Raw genomic sequence first — 17,702 nt, forward strand, 5'->3', positions numbered from 1 at the left:
ATTTAGACATTAATTCGGTATTCTACTGATATTTTTGTTGTTTTTTAATAGAAATATGTTTTTTCTTTACTTTACATAAGTAACAAATAACAAATTAACATTTTTTTTGGTGTATTTGGTGGCCCCTATGGAGGACAGATTTGGTCGAGGCCCTAGGCAAATGCCTAGGTTTGCCTAATTAAAGAACCGCCTCTGGCGCTCTACAGTGTGACATATTTCATCTAAAATGTACAAAATATGATAAACTATAGTTTGGTCATTTGGAGAGCTGTCATTGCTGCTCTGGGTCGGTAGATGGCACTAGTCCTACACTGCTTAGGCATGCTCTTTATTTTCAGGATGGAAAGAATGGAAAGTTTCAGTTTGGGGTTAAAGACTGGGAGACAGTGGTGTCTGATGTTTAAGCACACAAACTTATTCTCTCTCTCTCTCTCTCTCTCTCTCTCTCTCTCTCTCTCTTTCTGTCCTCTATTAGTGGGAGAATAGAGAAACTGGGGCAGTAAGAAGTGTGTCAGGCTCTTGACTTCTCATGTATCTCTGTTTACATCTGTGCATTTGTTTTCTTTGGGGTTTTTTGCCTTTTCTTTACTGAAATTTAACAGTCATTCCCATTTTACCACTACTGGAACACTGCAAGCATCTGCTTTTTTGTTTCTGCAAGACTTCACCAACCATAAAAGCTTAATGGACCTTTAAAGTCACACTGAAGAGTTTCCTTTTAAGGATGGTTTAGTCAGATAACTCTTGCCACTCTTCAACAAGGATTACCTGCAGAAAGAAAAAACACTGTCTTTGGCTCTTATCTTCATTTTTCTTCTCATGATTTGAGCTCTGGTTTTGCTCCATTGCTGACTGAGTGCTTAGCTGCTGAGCATCTCACCAGGACCATGGCTTACAGTGTGCGGAAGGGCTGGTGGATAGTGGTGTTGCTGTATTTCATGGTGGTGTGGATTGCAGATGGGAATGGAGGGTTATCTCCAGAGAAGGAAGCTGCAGCCCCTTCCTGCTATGGAGGTTTTGACCTCTACTTCGTACTGGACAAGTGAGTAATGCTTTGCTTCTTTATTTGTTTGTCTTGCTTGGTTTATGAACAAGGTAAAGACTCTTCAGAAGTTCAAGTGAAGATTTGCTACACAAAAACATTGAGAAACAATATAGTGCAGGAACTCAGTTTCTTCTTATACCTAATGCAACCTCTGCAGTTAAGAGGGATGTGTGGAAAACGGAATGGACAGTGAATCTTCTAGCGGGTGGTTCTCCTAGAAATACTGCATTTTTGGTTATCTTCTTCAGCTCACAGCATGAAATCATCCTAGTGCATGATTGATGTTGCATGAGGCTCACTATTGGTGGCTCAGAACAGCAAAGATTGGGGAAGGGAAGGCTGGTTCTTCTTTAGTTTCTTGCAGTTTAAAGTGTCATCTCCAGCATTAAGTGGTGTTGATCAAGAAAAAGATGGTGAAGATAATTTTAGAGTTGGTTTATTTTGAGATATTTTAAATTATCTTGCACTTGAACTGAATTGGTAGACTGTTGAAAATATAAGTTCCTTGAGGAACCTTAAGAGTTGAAAGTGTGAAGGAACCTCTAAGGTGCTTTGAGGAACCTTCAAGAAAGTCTAAGGTGCTTTGAGCAACATTTCATTGAAGGTTTCTCAACGCACCTCAGTTGATTCTTCCTCACTTTCAGATTAAAGAACCCCTAAAATTCCTCAAGGAACTTATACTCCAAGAACGATCTAAATAATAGTATACTTCTTTTTTAGGGTTAAAGTGATTTTCTTCATGATGGAAAAGTTCTTAAATATGGTTCGTCATAGACATTGATGAGAGTTACTCTATTCCAGAAAAATATCGTTGGGTTATAAAAAAGGATTAGCTTAGTAATTGACTTCATTTTTATCTTGTCTAGGACTAGTCTGAATCCCTATCTGCAACAACCAACCCTCTCTTGTTTTGACCTAATGCACTGTTATAGTTAAGCAATGGTATTAAGCTCATTAATCACAGCGCAAGGTTGGCGTAAGTTAGTCCCTCTAACCCCAGCTCCTCCCTCTTTTATTACACTTACTCTATCAAGACTTGATGACACATTTTCTGGGTCAATGCGGTCATTCTGAGTTGCTCTGCACAGCGCCCCCTATAGTTTCCTTGTTAATATAGGCCTACATTTTGGCACCTGCAGGATTTGAAGCTGATTTATGCAGTGTTTGTTGTTACTGAAGAATATTAACAGCTGGTCGGGTCTTAATGGACATTCCAGGTAATGTGTTGGTTTATTGATATGCAGCACTTGTTCTGGTACTGACCTCAGAGGAACAGCAGTACAGTTATTTGAAACTATAGGGGATCAGAAGTGGGTCAGTGGTACACATGGAGAATCAATTACATAAGCTTCTATGAAATCCAGCTAAACAAAGTAGTGTTTATTTGGGCTCTGTCTGTAAATGCTGTTGCATACATGGTAAGTCTATACCATAGCACTGGTTGCCAGAATGTCTCCAGAGTAAAGTCAGGGATGGTGCATGCCAAGGGTGGAGAACCAATGTACATTCAACCTGGCAATCAGTGGGTATGTGCAAATGTATCAAGTGTATTTATGCAGTAAAAGCACAAATCTGTGGAGGAATCTAGCCCTCCAGTATATTATGTAAATCCTTCCATACTAGAGATATTAAAGATGTACTGATATTAGTACTAGACCACTTTGCCACTGTGGACAATGCTCAAGAAGCATGTAGCTTATTTTAGTGATGACGCAGGAGGGGAGGGACGATAAGGTGGTGGATGAAGCTGATCATCACAAAGTTGAGGTAGAAATGGAGGAGCTATGGAGGAGTTTGGGTTAATTGAGGCATGACCTTCTACAGAAAACATGGTACACTTTAAAATTTAAGAAGATGATTTTACGTGTTAGAATTTGGGAAAACGATTGCCCTGAACAATTTAAGTTAATAAAGCTTATTTTTAAGTTTACTTAGTGTTTTACAAAGTTTTGGGATATGGACCATGCCTCAATTACCTGAGCTCCTCCTCTAGTTCTATATTTACATCCAAGTTGCTCCTCTCCTTTGCGAATATCAACCTTGCACCCGCCTCCGAGTTTACAGCACAAATCACCCCTTAATATTATTAAATACAGTATTTTTAACAAAAAATACAAAAGTTTAATAATTAAGACAATATGACATAGGTAATATTCACTAATGTTATTTAAGAACATAGTGATGATACATTTTACAGTGTACTACTTTTTTCTTTTATGATACCAGTAAATAAAGGTACAATAAATGGTAAAGAAATCTGAAGAACATTTAAACTTATAAGTTAATTTACATTGACTTTAAAACCCATGTGTGTTAAAGGTGAAAACTCCTCTGAATAATTTTAGTATTCATATAATATTGCAAGGTCAATCTCCAGTTTATATGTTGCTGGTGGTGTATATAGCAAAATGGTACATGAAGTGTAATAATACCATACACATCCTCTGAAAGTAGATTTAAACAACCCAAACACTCAATAAAGACCTCTGATTCAGGTGAGTTTTAGTATTCTCATGGTAGGCATCTTGCTTTTGTTATTGCTCTGATTGTGTAATTGCATAGGAGTACCGTGATTGGCTGCTTTAGCGGAGTGCAGCAGAAAGACTCAGACAGCACTGTAAGCCAGCACCCGAGACAGGGCGAATTAATGGACACGCAAATGGAAAAGCATCTGGTTCTAATCGCAGAAGCTCCCTGCTAGCAGTGCTTCTAGCATCTACCACAGCTTTAATTATCAGCTGTTCATGTCTGACTCAAGACCAATCGTTTTTCTTGTTTAGGTGTTAAGATTTGCTGACCATGGAAAAAATTATTTTGCAAAATAGGAATTATAAATGCAATACAATTAGAAATTGATTACATACCTGGATTAAAAAATATATATGTATTTGTAGAGCATTTCATTTGATCTATTCACTCAGAATGATTTACCCAGGGTTCAAACAGTTTTATGGAAGCTAAAAAACACTTATACTGATCTGTGGGTTATGCATGTTGAGACGCCCTGCATTAAATGCAAATGTGAAAGTTGCTTTTCTGTACATGAACAATTCTTTAAACTTTGGAAAGAGAATCTTCCTTTCCAGAGCGTGCTGTCTAGTGTTCAGAATCACCTTAAATATATAAAAATATTTTTAAACATTTGCCGAATACTAGTGCACATATGGCCATGTATCAGATTTCTGTAAGGGTGGAATATCTGGAAATGTCTTTATTTATTCCTTCATTGTATCATAATGCTATATTATAATTTCATAATTTCATCTTTCATGAACAGTTTGCTGTTTATTTTTACGCATATATATATACTTATAGATTTATATATACAGGTCTCTAACAGTAAAAAAATAAAAGACCACTTAAAATTACGAGTGTCTTTGATTTTTACCAAATTGAAAAACCTCTGGAATATAACTAAGAGGAAGATTGATGATCTCAAGCTATCAAGCCAAGCTGAAAAGTTATCCGAAAGCAGTGTGTAAGACTGGTGAAGGAGAACATACCAAGATTAAAACTGTGATTAAAAAACAGAGTTATACCACCAAATATTGATTTGTGAACTCTTAAAACTTTATAAATATGAACTTGTTTTCTTTGCATTATTTGAGGTCTGCTCTCCATATTTTTGTTATTTTAGCCATTTCTCAATTTTTGCAAATAAATGCTCTAAATGACAATATTTTTATTGTCAATATTTTTTTTTATTTATTGTTCATTTTACTCTCTCTCTCTCTCTCTCTCTATATATATATATATATATATATATATATATATATATATATATATATATATATATATATATATACCTATAAATAGCAAAATCTGAGAAACTGATTCAGAAACTGAAGTGGTCTCTTAATTTTTCCAGAGCTGTATATGGTCTATACGTTCCCCTCAGTGTACTTTCAGTAGGGCATGTGAAAACACTGTAACAAAGCTTACATAACATTACTCTGCCAGCTCCTCTAGTTTTTGAGGCTTGTGGGTTTGAGTCTTGAGCCAGATCGTGTGGTCACTACAGCCGGAAAAGCCCATTCACAGTGTCCTGAATTCATTCACACAACTTACATCTTCTCCAGACAGAGCAGCCTGATTGAAATAACAAACACCATACAAATGTAATCTGCCAAGCTGAGAAAAGAGTGGCACTTCCTAAACAGAGAACACACTTCTGCGTGTTTTAAACAACAAATGTATTCTTATTTCTTTAATGTAAGATTGTTATTATTCAATCATGAAAAATTGTCTATTTTATAAATAAGGTTTCAGATTTGTCTATATGTAAATTCAGCAAATGTGTGTATATATATATATACACACATTTGTGTTCTGTGTTTGAGAAGGTTCACTAATTAACTCATTCACTAAATAGCATTTACTAAATACTGAACTGATTAGGGAATGACCAAACAACAAACAATCATTGTTCGTGTCACGTTTATCTTCTATACAAAAACCAAGCAAAACACCAAGATAAATAAGCAAAAAGGGCAAGACACAAATCAAAGCAGAAAGCCAAAAAGTGAAACAACAAAGAAATAACACTCAGGCAATTGCTGAAAAAAACAGTTGGCAATACTTGGCAACAAGCTAAACAAGCTGACCAGAATTAGAATTCAGGTGAGACTGATCTACCAATCAAGTGCTGATTATATGACTGAATCACAAGACTGAGTGGTGTATCTGGGTTTTTGAAGTTCACTGAGGAAAACAAGTCATGCCCAGACTATTGCACACTGCATCTGTTTCAATTAAAATAAGGTTAGTTTTTCGTACGTAAATTAGGAGTAATAAAAATACCATTCCATAGTGACCATGCTGAACTGCCAGCTACATAATTGTGAACATATAACTGAATGTTTACTTGTATTCTAACATTACCTTTGAACATTTTATAAGCTCTGAATTTGCCCATTGTTACAGAGTTCTAAAAACTGTAAAACCTTTTTAAAAAGCAACATGTGGTCTGCTGATTTATCTTTGCTTTATGCTTGTTATATTCAGTGCATTGTATGGTAGAAATAAAGATTAAATTACCGGTATATAAAGTATGCTTTTGTTTTCAACAAATTTATGCCAACTGTGGCATTTTAATAAGCACTGTAGTAACTGTTGTCTTTTAGTGTGCTAACATTAAGTATGAGGTAATGTTTTTTCTCTAGCAATGAATTCATTAGCAAGACATAAAAGTAATGCATTCATGAATTAATGCTAACAAGATGCAAGCAGTTGGACTGAATAACTGCTTTTGTCTTAATGTGTGTGCAAAGTCTTAACTTTGGACAACCTTCAAGGACCAATGCAGCTTTTTGTTGTCAGTGAAGGAAAACATCTAATAATATGCATATAACCATTCTTATTAACTTTAGCACAAACAAGCATACTTTGTTAAAAAACGTTACCTCAGAACACAAGAATGATGCAGTCTTGAATTTATAGCACAGAAACTGTATACACGAAAAGAAATGATTAACTATTAGCTAGTAACTTGAGATTAGCATTCAGTAGATGCTGGTGTGTTGACAACACAAAAATATTGGCTCTTGCTTAAAAAGCTTAACTAGCAAATTTAATAATTGCCAACATTTTCACACTAAAAGGCGCACCTAAAATCCTTAAATTTTTCTAAAAAACGTCAGTGTACCTTTTAATCTGGTGTGCCTTATGTATTAATTTTACCAGTCAGGTTGTAAAGCCACTCTGCTGAAATGCAGCGTTTTACAGCAGTTTCAGTTTAGTTCTCTAGCACCGAGACTGGAGCAACATTAGCATTAGCTGCGAACTGCTATTTCCCTGTTTAGAGGTGAGTATTATTGGCTTGTAGCCTGCTGGTAACCCTGGCTAGCACTGCTGGAGTAGCATTAATGTTATCCGCTAACTGCGCTAGCTCTTTCATCGTTCAGAGGGGAGTATATTGGAATGTAGTGTGTGCATTTATTGTGTTTTAAACAAGCTACGTGGGACAACCGCTAGCTAATATCACCCTGACATACCGGAACACTCAGGGTTCCACAGCGTTGTCGCACTAGCGGTTAGCTGCTAATGCATCAGCTAATCTAAGCTTACCGTAATTAAATGGAAGCACTTTACTCACCCAAATAAACAGTTTTCAAGAGAAAAATGTGTAAAGATTAACATCCAGAGCTCGTTTGACTTAAAATCTTTTTTAATTATAGTTCTTTAATTATAGTTCTGTTTATAGTTGTAGCTACCCCACAAACAACACCCAGCTGTGACACCTGCTGAATTAGAACTTCCTTATATTGTCTCTTAAAATGACCCTTATAATCCAGTGCACTTTGTGTAAGAAAATGGACCTGAAAATAGACATTCATTGATACTGCAATTTATAATCTGGTGTGCTTTATAGTGCAAAAAATATGTTAATTATTTGACAATGCTTGGGCTTGGATAGAGGTAGCTAGCATTTTAGGGTAGCATAAAAAAGATGCTGGCATATTGTTTTCACAAAAATGATTACCGGTAGTTATTGTTTAAGGAACTTAACTAGCATGTTTAGCTGCTTGTTATTTGACATAGGTTTGCCTAAACAGAGGCAACCATTTTTAGGTTAGCATATAGCAGATGTTATGTTGTCAACACAAAAAAATGTATTGGCTATTACTAAAGAAGCTTAACAAGTGAGTTCAACTGCTATTTAGCCAAAATAGATTGGACTTGGATGCTGTTAAGTTGAGGTCAGCATGAAAACAAAAACTGGTGTGCTGTTACCACAAAAATAAAGTATTAGCTTTTCCTTTAGAAGCGTAATTAGCATTTTCAACTCACAACTAAACTGCTGAATTGCCACATAATTTAGATTCTTTCTCTGATATCCTAAGAAAGATAAGTCATGTAAATGCTGAGTGGCTAAAAACTGATGTTAGCTTGTATTTTGAAAATCTCAGTTAATAAGAATCATTTTTGACAGTTATTATTAATGACCAGTACCTTCTTTAGACATTTAAAATGAAACCTAAATTAAACCATACAAATTCTGCATTCAAATGCTGTTGTATCTTTTTGTCCCATTTGTTCCTCTGTTTGTGTTGGACGCTTTTACCATCAGCTCCAGATGTTTTTTGGCCTTCTTTGGCAACAGGCCCCGAACAGGGACTCTTATCTTAGTAACAACGGAAAAAACGAAAGCAGGGCTGAATGAGATGATGCATCTGTGTTTGAAACATTTTTGTCACACTCTCTGACCATAATGACCTCAGGTCCACGTTCGCTCTGACATAGCACTTTCATGCGCCTTTAGAAAAAGTGAGCAGAATGAATTGATTATCGCAAATCTTTTCTTGGTCTTTAGAAATGGAGCATTTGGCAACTTACAGGGAAACCAAACCAAAGTGCTTTAACTCTTTCATCCCTGTTTTTATTTTCAAACGTGCAGCAAAAATAAGGAAAAAATGTGAGCTTACTGCTGCTTTAGCTACTATAAAGTAGTTCTCGGTGTTTGCATATAATTTTGCTTTCTATGATGTTTTTCTGCATCTTTAAACATTATGATGTAAATGTTTGTATTGGTTTGATGTGTATTGCTCCATTATAAAGAAATGTAATCCCAACTGCATATACAATAATTCAATAAGTTATACACTGTTTACAAATTTGCAAAATTTGGCAGGTTTGTACACAGAATATTAGCATAATTACCTTTCTATGTACAAGGAAGTGATGGTGAAGTATTACTCTGTCAACGTACATCACTTCAAATTGTTGTTGCTGCACTTGTATTGTTATCTGCCACTTTGTCGTAATATTGCTCCCAATGTAAGTAGCTCCTCCCTTTCTGTTTTGCATTGCATTGTGGGATAATCGTGTCATCCTAACTACATTTGAACAAAAAAAAAAAAAACGAATTGATTCTAAGTATACTTTGTGGATATCTGAATATTTTTTAAGAAATTTAAAATATCTTCATGTATCCCTGTCCACATAGAAATGCCTGGTAGAGGATGATTGTACCTGAAAATAACATCAAAACATACTTTAAGCTATAAACATTAGCACTATTTAAGCAATAATACACAAGAGGGAGTGCTATAATGTGTAATATTTGCACTGCTGTTTGATTATTGTGATTATACCACAGTTCCATTATCGCTGTTTATTGATTTTGAGTTGAAGAGGACGAGATAATACGACCTGTTTGGTTATAAATAGTTTCATTGCTGCTCTGTTTGTAGCTGTGCTGTTTGGTGCAGCATCTTTGCTAGGTTACCTATATGTGGAGTTATATGTGGAGAGCTTTAGTTACAGTGCATTACCGGCTAATAATGGGACACCTCTCTGCCAATCACATTGCAGGGTCAGAACTAACTGTAGTATAATAATCTGCAAATCACAGAGACAATTAAGGAGAAAATCAATCAACAATCAACAAAAACAATCAAGGAGATGTCCATGTTTCCATGTTTCAGGCTCATTCTGTACAGGCTAAACTAATGTAAACAAAACTGACACGCGCAGACTCTCCAGATAGGAAAGTGTTTTCAAAAGGTCTGTTTTTATTGACCTAAAATGCTGTTTTTTGGACGGCATGCCAAAACGATTTGTGTGGATGAGCCCTGAGTATATTCACCTTCCACACTTTTATCCTTATAACATGCTACACACTTCATACATAGTATTAGTAACTAGCACACAACTAGGATGCACCCATACAGTCTCTGGTTTGGTTTTATATCTACAAAATAATTATGCACTGTGGTTTGTTGCCTTACTAGGGGTTGTAAAAAGTGCTCCCACACAGGCTGCCCTACAAAATGTATACTTTTGGGTAGTCTGCCTTTTTTTTGTTGTGAGAGATCTCTGAGTGATAGATAAGCCGCTATGACACCCTTAAAAACATTTTGACCAGATGACAGACTCCGACATCTGTGGGCAGATATGTCCCAGGATGCCACATCGTATCTTGTATCCAGGCTAGATGTCACCCAAAAGTGTACAAGAGCCTCATTTGTACAGTTTTTCCCCCCAAAAACATATCCCCTATCTCTAATATTGTAATCACACAGCTTGTTTGTATTGTAGTCACTGTAATTCTGAAACAATATGCCCCAGGGTATAATATAGTTGGGATTTGAAGGGGTTAAATAATGATGCTTAGATGGCTTTGTTGGTCTGATACGCCAATCCAGTTTTAACTATAGCAGACATTTTCCCAGAGCTACAATAAATGAACATCTGTCTGTAAATCTAGATAATTATAGCTTGTGCCTAATTTCAGAATGCCATTATTATCTAAGTGGGTCAAATATATTTTCCCCTCCCTCAATTCTTCAAAGCAACCCCCAAATAAGCATATACCCATTGACCCTCACTGAAAAGTCACCCGTGGGAAACCATGACTTCATGTCTGCCTTTTTTATAGTTTAGCGCTATGAGTATTATTATATAAACCATTAATTATCACTTAGCCTTAAAGGGACAGTCCAATCAAAAGTTTTAAGCAATAATACATTTGTTGTAAACATACCTGTAGAGGCAAAAGTATTGGGGCATGAGCTTATTTATTGTTTGTTGGACATGAAGGATAATTATTTCAGGATATCCTGATCTTGTTGGAGTATCTGTCTCTACTGTCTATGGCAGGCTTTCTACTAGATTTGGGAGCATTGCAGTAAGGATTTGACTGCGTTCAGTGACAAGAGCATTAGTGAGGTCAGGATGTTTGAATGGTCACCACCCCAACTCTTCACAAATGCATTAAATAGCCCATTTGCCATCATTTCAGAGTGCACAGATCCACAGCTCATTACTGGAGGCCTAATACACCTCTACCTAGCCCATACCTTTATTAAGCATTGTGTCAATAGGTTTTGTCTATATCTGCTTCAGAGCGTCCTATCTATTGGGAATACTTCTCTACAGGGACAAGACAAGCTGTGTGTGCTTTAGCAGTAGGTGCAATTTTAAATATTTTAATAAATTCAATAGAAAATGTGTCCACAAACATATGGTCGTATAGATTATAGGGGTGGCTGATATGGCCCTAAAACAATTTCACGATATTTCATGGTACTTTCGCAAAAACAATACTCTTGGCAATATGACAAAACATTGAATTAAAAAAATAATATTTTAAGAATACACTACTGCAACAAAATGGAAATTGAATTTTATTACTGCATACGATATGGCACACCTCTAACTAAGATATTAAAAAATACAAGAATTTTATCAGATTTGTAGCAAAGCACAATGTTCCAGAATGTCATGATACTAATAATGCACTCCAATATCTCCATATATCCAGGATTCAAGTAAGATGAATAATACTGGACAGCTATAATCTGTCTGTAGTAGATATATGAAGGTAAATGAGAACTGTGTGAATTTTTCTTTTGCTTAAAAAAGTAAGCAAAAGTAGTACCCTGATGTGAGAATTATAGGTGGGTGATATGGCACTAAATTTTACAATAGTCTTGCAGATTTCCCATATGTATTGTTATCTGTACATGCAAACTAATATATATATATATATATATATATATATATATATATATATATATATATATATATATATATATATATATATATATATATATACATTTTTTACTCTCATTTACACTGCCATATCATGGGATAAAAAAATAATGGGATAGCATTATGTAAATTGACCATGAAGTGCTTCCTCAGGGAATGGCTTGGAAATGCTGTGTAAATTGTGACCTATAATCTGAAATAATTATTGAATTGAAATAAAAGTGAGTTGTAATCAGTAATTGTAATTGACAAGCAATTGTAAACAGACAAGCAGCTCTGCCAAAAGTCGCATCCAAATTCAATTCAGGGACCCCATGCAATAAGCTGCAGGTCAGTGCAGTGTTCTTTAACTTCCATGGGACGTGGCAAAAGTCATGGGACACAATACATGTCCTATGATATTTGGCATGTCAGCATACATATAGTAACCTTTTTTTACTGTTTTACTAGTGTATCTAGTTCCTTTAGAAGGTAGGTATCAGAGCCCAGATCATATTTCCATCATAGTTATCTTATATATATTTTCCCACCAGACATGGCATCATACCATTTAGCCCCACAACTGGCTCAGAACCAAATACACTCACCAGACTGGCTTCATGATGCAATAACTGCTTCAAAATTAGAAAGTAAACATGAACCATGACAATAAGGAAATTAGGTCATGGCAATTCATCAAGAAACCATCATAATCAGAGCACAATCAGTTAACATCGGTCAACAGAGTTAGCAGGCAGAGGCCTTTGTTTAAAATATGGCTACATTATGTCATGTGCAATCAGGATCATTTGGCAGGACTTGTTTAAAGAGAGTCATTTGGATAATGGCTGTTTGGTTTGCTAGATACGTGATATAGATGGAAATGAGCAGCCTGTTCCTGGAGACCGGGGAAAAGGATTTGTAATAGGGTTTTGAGGAGACAAAATATGTTGCAAGACCTGCACGTAGAAGCATGCAATTAAGGACATTAACGACAGATGAGAACATGCTAAAGAGTCTCATCATAATATAATATCTTGTTCTATTAGCTTTTTTAAAGATGGCTCTTTAAACAGACGGCAGGCCAGATTCACCTACTGACACTGTGTAGCCTTGTTACTCTACCTATTTCATTTCCGCTTTTTTCAATCCAGCTTGTCATTGGTAAAAAAAAAAACTCTATCCAGATAAATCTCTCAATCCAGATGGAGTGAATTTTAATTACCATTTTTAATACCATTCCGACACCCTATTGGTTTATATGTGATCCATCACACCTGCACACACAGGTCAAGTAACACTCCAGCAAGAATATAGCAGACGTACACTACCGTTCAAAAGTTTGGGGTCACTCAAACAATTTTGTGTTTTCCATGAAAGGTCACACTTATGACTTATTCATTTTGTGAAATGAATAGAAAATAGAGTCAAGACATTGACAAGGTTAGAAGTAATGATTTGTATTTGAAATAACATTGTTTTTACATCAAACTTTGCTTTCATCAAAGAATCCTCCATTTGCAGCAATTACAGCATTGCACACCTTTGGCATTCTAGCTGTTAATTTGTTGAGGTAAGCTGGAGAAATTGCACCCCACGCTTCTAGAAGCAGCTCCCACAAGTTGGATTGGTTGGATGGGCACTTCTGGCGTACCATACGGTCAAGCTGCTCCCACAACAGCTCAATGGGGTTCAGATCTGGTGACTGCGCTGGCCACTCCATTACCAATAGAATACCAGCTGCCTGCTTCTGCTGTAAATAGTTCTTGCATAATTTGGAGGTGTGTTTAGGGTCATTGTCCTGTTGTAGGACGAAATTGGCTCCGATCAGGCGCTGTCCACTGGGTATGGCATGGCGTTGCAAAATGGAGTGATAGCCTTCCTTATTCAGAATCCCTTTTACCCTGTACAAATCTCCCACCTTACCAGCACCAAAGCAACCCCAGACCATCACATTACCTCCACCATGCTTAACAGATGGCGTCAGGCATTCTTCCAGCATCTTTTCATTTGTTCTGCGTCTCACAAACGTTCTTCTTTGTGATCCAAACACCTCAAACTTGGATTCATCCGTCCACAACACTTTTTTCCAGTCTTCCTCTGTCCAATGTCTGTGTTCCTTTGCCCATCTTAATCTTTTTCTTTTATTAGCCAGTCTCAGATATGGCTTTTTCTTTGCCACTCTGCCCTGAAGCCCAAAATCCCGCAGCCGCCTCTTCACTGTAGATGTTGACACTGGTGTTTTGCGGGTACTATTTAATGAAGATGCCAGTTGGGGACCTGTGAGGCGTCTGTTTCTCAAACTAGAGACTCTAATGTACTTATCTTCTTGCTTAGTTGTGCAACGCGGCCTCCCACTTCTTTTTCTACTCTGGTTAGAGCCTGTTTGTGCTGTCCTCTGAAGGGAGTAGTACACACCGTTGTAGGAAATCTTCAATTTCTTAGCAATTTCTCGCATGGAATAGCCTTCATTTCTAAGAACAAGAATAGACTGTCAAGTTTCAGATGAAAGTTCTCTTTTTCTGGCCATTTTGAGCGTTTAATTGACCCCACAAATGTGATGCTCCAGAAACTCAATCTGCTCAAAGGAAGGTCAGTTTTGTAGCTTCTGTAATGAGCTAGACTGTTTTCAGGTGTGTGAACATGATTGCACAAGGGTTTTCTAATCATCAATTAGCCTTCTGAGCCAATGAGCAAACACATTGTACCATTAGAACACTGGAGTGATAGTTGCTGGAAATGGGCCTCTATACACCTATGTATATATTGCACCAAAACCAGACATTTGCAGCTAGAATAGTCATTTACCACATTAGCAATGTACAGAGTGTATTTGTTTAAAGTTAGGACTAGTTTAAAGTTTTCTTCATTGAAAAGTACAGTGCTTTTCCTTCAAAAATAAGGACGTTTCAATGTGATCCCAAACTTTTGAACGGTGGTGTATGTAGTCTATCAGTACTTTTACACTTTTAATTGAGTAAAAAACTAGAGTAGTACAGTATTTTAAATCCTAGTGTGTTTATTTCTACCTGAGTAATGCATGTCAATACTTTTCTTCCTTTGCTTCCTGGTCTCCCTCCTGTTTCAAACAACTCAACCTTCAATTCCCATGATTCCCTGTTTTCTGAGGACTCTGTCACATGCTCCCTGCCAGCCAATCATGAACAGTTCCCAGACTAGTATACAGCCAGCTGGGGGCTAGCATGCTAGGTAACTAACTTTAAAGTGAGTGTTTTTCATTTGTATACGTGTTGTTTTCTGGACGTATCTCAAAATAATGACTTACTGTCTTAAAATAATAAGAGCCTTTTAAGAAGAAAAAAAATGCTTTTGTTATTTTAGGTGTTGGTGATGGGCTTTCATACAAAACTGGAATATTGTGATGAGAAAAAGGAAATTATAAAAGCTGACTGTTAGCAAGCTAGCTAACTAACCTGAGAACCACAAACAGTAACATTATGCAGTTAGCTAACTCAATAAATGGTAAATATGGTCAGAGCTAAGATACTGCAATTGTGAGGAAACTGTTTGCTAACTGGCTGTTGGGCTATGCTTTACCTTGAAAAAACATAAAACATAAAGAAAATAAAGTACTTATCATTCAGGGCTTCTGTGTTTCATATTCTATTTTATCATACTGGGAATCTGTGATGCTAAAACATTTGGATTTTTTATTGAAATTAATTTAATTACATTAAATCAGATTTCTGTTTTGCTAACCTGGTGAGACTGGACTATTGCCATGACCCGGACCTGTTTCTGTTGCAGGAATGCTTTCATCCATATGTCTCTTAATATGCAGCCCTGTATTATAGTAACCTCTTAACCTGACTTTGTGTCTGGTCCTCTCTGCAGGTCTGGGAGTGTACAGCATCACTGGATCGAGATCTATAACTTTGTGGAACATCTGGCACACAAGTTCATAAGGTAAGAGAGGAGGAGCCCCAGATGTCAGCTGAGTATACGAGTGCACAGATGAGCGCTTTTAATTTGGAAAGGTCAGCTGGACTCAACCGAATCTGCATTTAATCACAGCCATTTCCAAGACTTTCAAACGCACTGCTAAAACTGTTGTGATGGGTTTCTCAGTGGAGTGAAATTTACTGTCTCAGTCAGAGCTTTTATACCACCTTCAAAGTGGCCACCCGCTCTCAGTGCATGTGCCACTGTGTTAGGGGTTACTACATTCATTTATACAAGCCCCTTAGCTTGACCATGACTTATCTCTAATGTCTAAATAACTTTCTAAACTGTTCACCCACACAGAAAAGACATCTTGAATGGAAGGAAAAACAAATAAAACATTACTTATACTTATAAGTACACTTAAAATGTTTTTTTTTTCCAAAATGAATTTCAAGCAAGTGCAGTGCATTTAAGGAAAAATATTTTGGCTGTTTTCATACAAATTTCAAATATATTTGTAAATGCATTTACATGTACATTACCATCTTGGACACGCCTTCTAATCTAATGTTTTTTTTTTGTTGTCCCCTACATTTTAAATGAATACTAAAACCATTCAGACTATGAAGGAACACATAAATAATACATGTTCAGTAAGGAAGAAACATAAGGTAGTAAACCAAATTACTCAGTGAAGCATTTGGGTAGGCTCTTTTCTGGGGTACTTTAATGAATCTAACATATAAAACATACCGGTATTCTGGTTTGTTAACTAAAGAATTACATGTGTTTTTATTCATAGTTTGAATTCTTGGATGATTTTAGTATTAATCTAAGATGCAGAAATAGTTTCAGTAAAGAAAAAACACAGAATTTAAGGTGTGTCCAAACTTTTGACTGGTACTGTATTTATTTTCCATATTTGTATAATTGCTGTCCCTTAAACATATACATCTATCTATCTTCATTTTAATGTTTTCTTTTTTTCATAAAATCTGTGAAGCTAGCATTTAAATTAAAATTTAAATGTCATGATGAATGAACCAATAGAAATGCTCCAAAATTGCACTGAAAGCAAATCAATGCTTCTCCTGTAAAGTGCCTGTTTACAAGTTTTTTGTGTAACAACAACATGGTTTTGGCTATAGGACCAAACATTAATGTTCTGTTGTCTGCCAAATCAGGAACTATACTGATAATTTTTCATTGGCAGATTAATGTTTGCTCGAGCCAATCAGAATTAGAGTAGATATTTATCCTCAGTGGCCTCTTCCCACAGGCCTCCCCACACAGATACCAGAATTGTTAATTGGGGTCGGTTAGTTAGCTATGCTACACAAGACAAGACAGCCACACTCACCACACTTGTGTTGGACACACAGATGGAATGTGGAATTCTTCTTTAACTCAGTCGTGCAGTTGAACACACACATGCACACTATTGAACACACACACAGTGATATAGTGAGCATAAGGGAAAGAGCAGTTGGCTGCCACCATGCCGCGCCCAGGGAGCAGGGGTGGCCCAACGCCAGCAGCTTGCCCACACGAGTACCGAACCCACAACCCTGTCATTAATAACCCAGTGATTTAACCACCACTGCCATCTCTGTCAAACACTGTGCAGTCAAATACATCCACATGGTTTTTGTTTTGTTTTTCAGAACTAAAGATTTAGTTATAGTTTGATAGTTTAAGCCATCAATCAAATCATTAGAAGTAATACTTGAGGAATACCTCAGTTTGAGGTAGAGACACAGCTTTAATGATGTTATTTGGTGATGACACATTGTTATACTTTGGAGCATGGACCAAATTTAGCATTGGGGTTCCAATGAGAGAAACACAAAATGTTTGCTGGCTGATTGACTACAGTTGTGGTGTGGGAAATTTGACAGTTCGTTCTGTGCTCTACAGTGGGTTAACGTCAGTTATAATCAGCTGATCATTTGTTTGTTAATCTCAGTCCACAGCTACGAATGTCCTTCATCGTGTTTTCCACTGAGGGCAGGATCCTCATGCGGCTCACAGAGGACAGGTGAGTGAAAATGTAGGATACTGAGGAGACAAATCAATTCAATAATTTTTTTAATAAATTTAAAATGGGTTAAACATTACGGTATTCCTTAAGAGTGTTCTACATTTTTTTTACTGATTTGAGCAAAGTTTTGCTCAAAATATTGCAATGCACACAACATTATAGGTGACATACCAGAGTTCAAAAGAGAACAAATTGTTGGTGCACGTCTTGCTGGCACATCTGTGACCAAGTCAGCAA

General features: G+C 36.6%; 1 protein-coding gene across 2 annotated transcripts in view; it reads left to right on the forward strand.

Moving 5' to 3' along the window:
- The window catches only part of antxr1a (ANTXR cell adhesion molecule 1a), a 72,530-nt gene continuing 54,828 nt past the window's right edge, over nt 1-17,702 (forward strand). Inside the window, exons 1-3 of one of the 2 annotated variants that reach the window (XM_015601706.3) lie at nt 1-1,042; nt 15,374-15,445; nt 17,391-17,462. In XM_015601706.3, the coding sequence (XP_015457192.2) occupies nt 888-1,042; nt 15,374-15,445; nt 17,391-17,462 (299 nt within the window). In that variant the 5' untranslated portion in view covers nt 1-887. Of the gene's footprint in view, nt 1,043-14,574; nt 14,729-15,373; nt 15,446-17,390; nt 17,463-17,702 lie in introns of those variants that run through there. The other variant, XM_022671120.2, reaches the window with a different exon arrangement.

The sequence above is a fragment of the Astyanax mexicanus genome, chromosome 12, assembly GCF_023375975.1.
Source record: "Astyanax mexicanus isolate ESR-SI-001 chromosome 12, AstMex3_surface, whole genome shotgun sequence".
Taxonomy (NCBI): Eukaryota; Metazoa; Chordata; class Actinopteri; order Characiformes; family Acestrorhamphidae; genus Astyanax; species Astyanax mexicanus.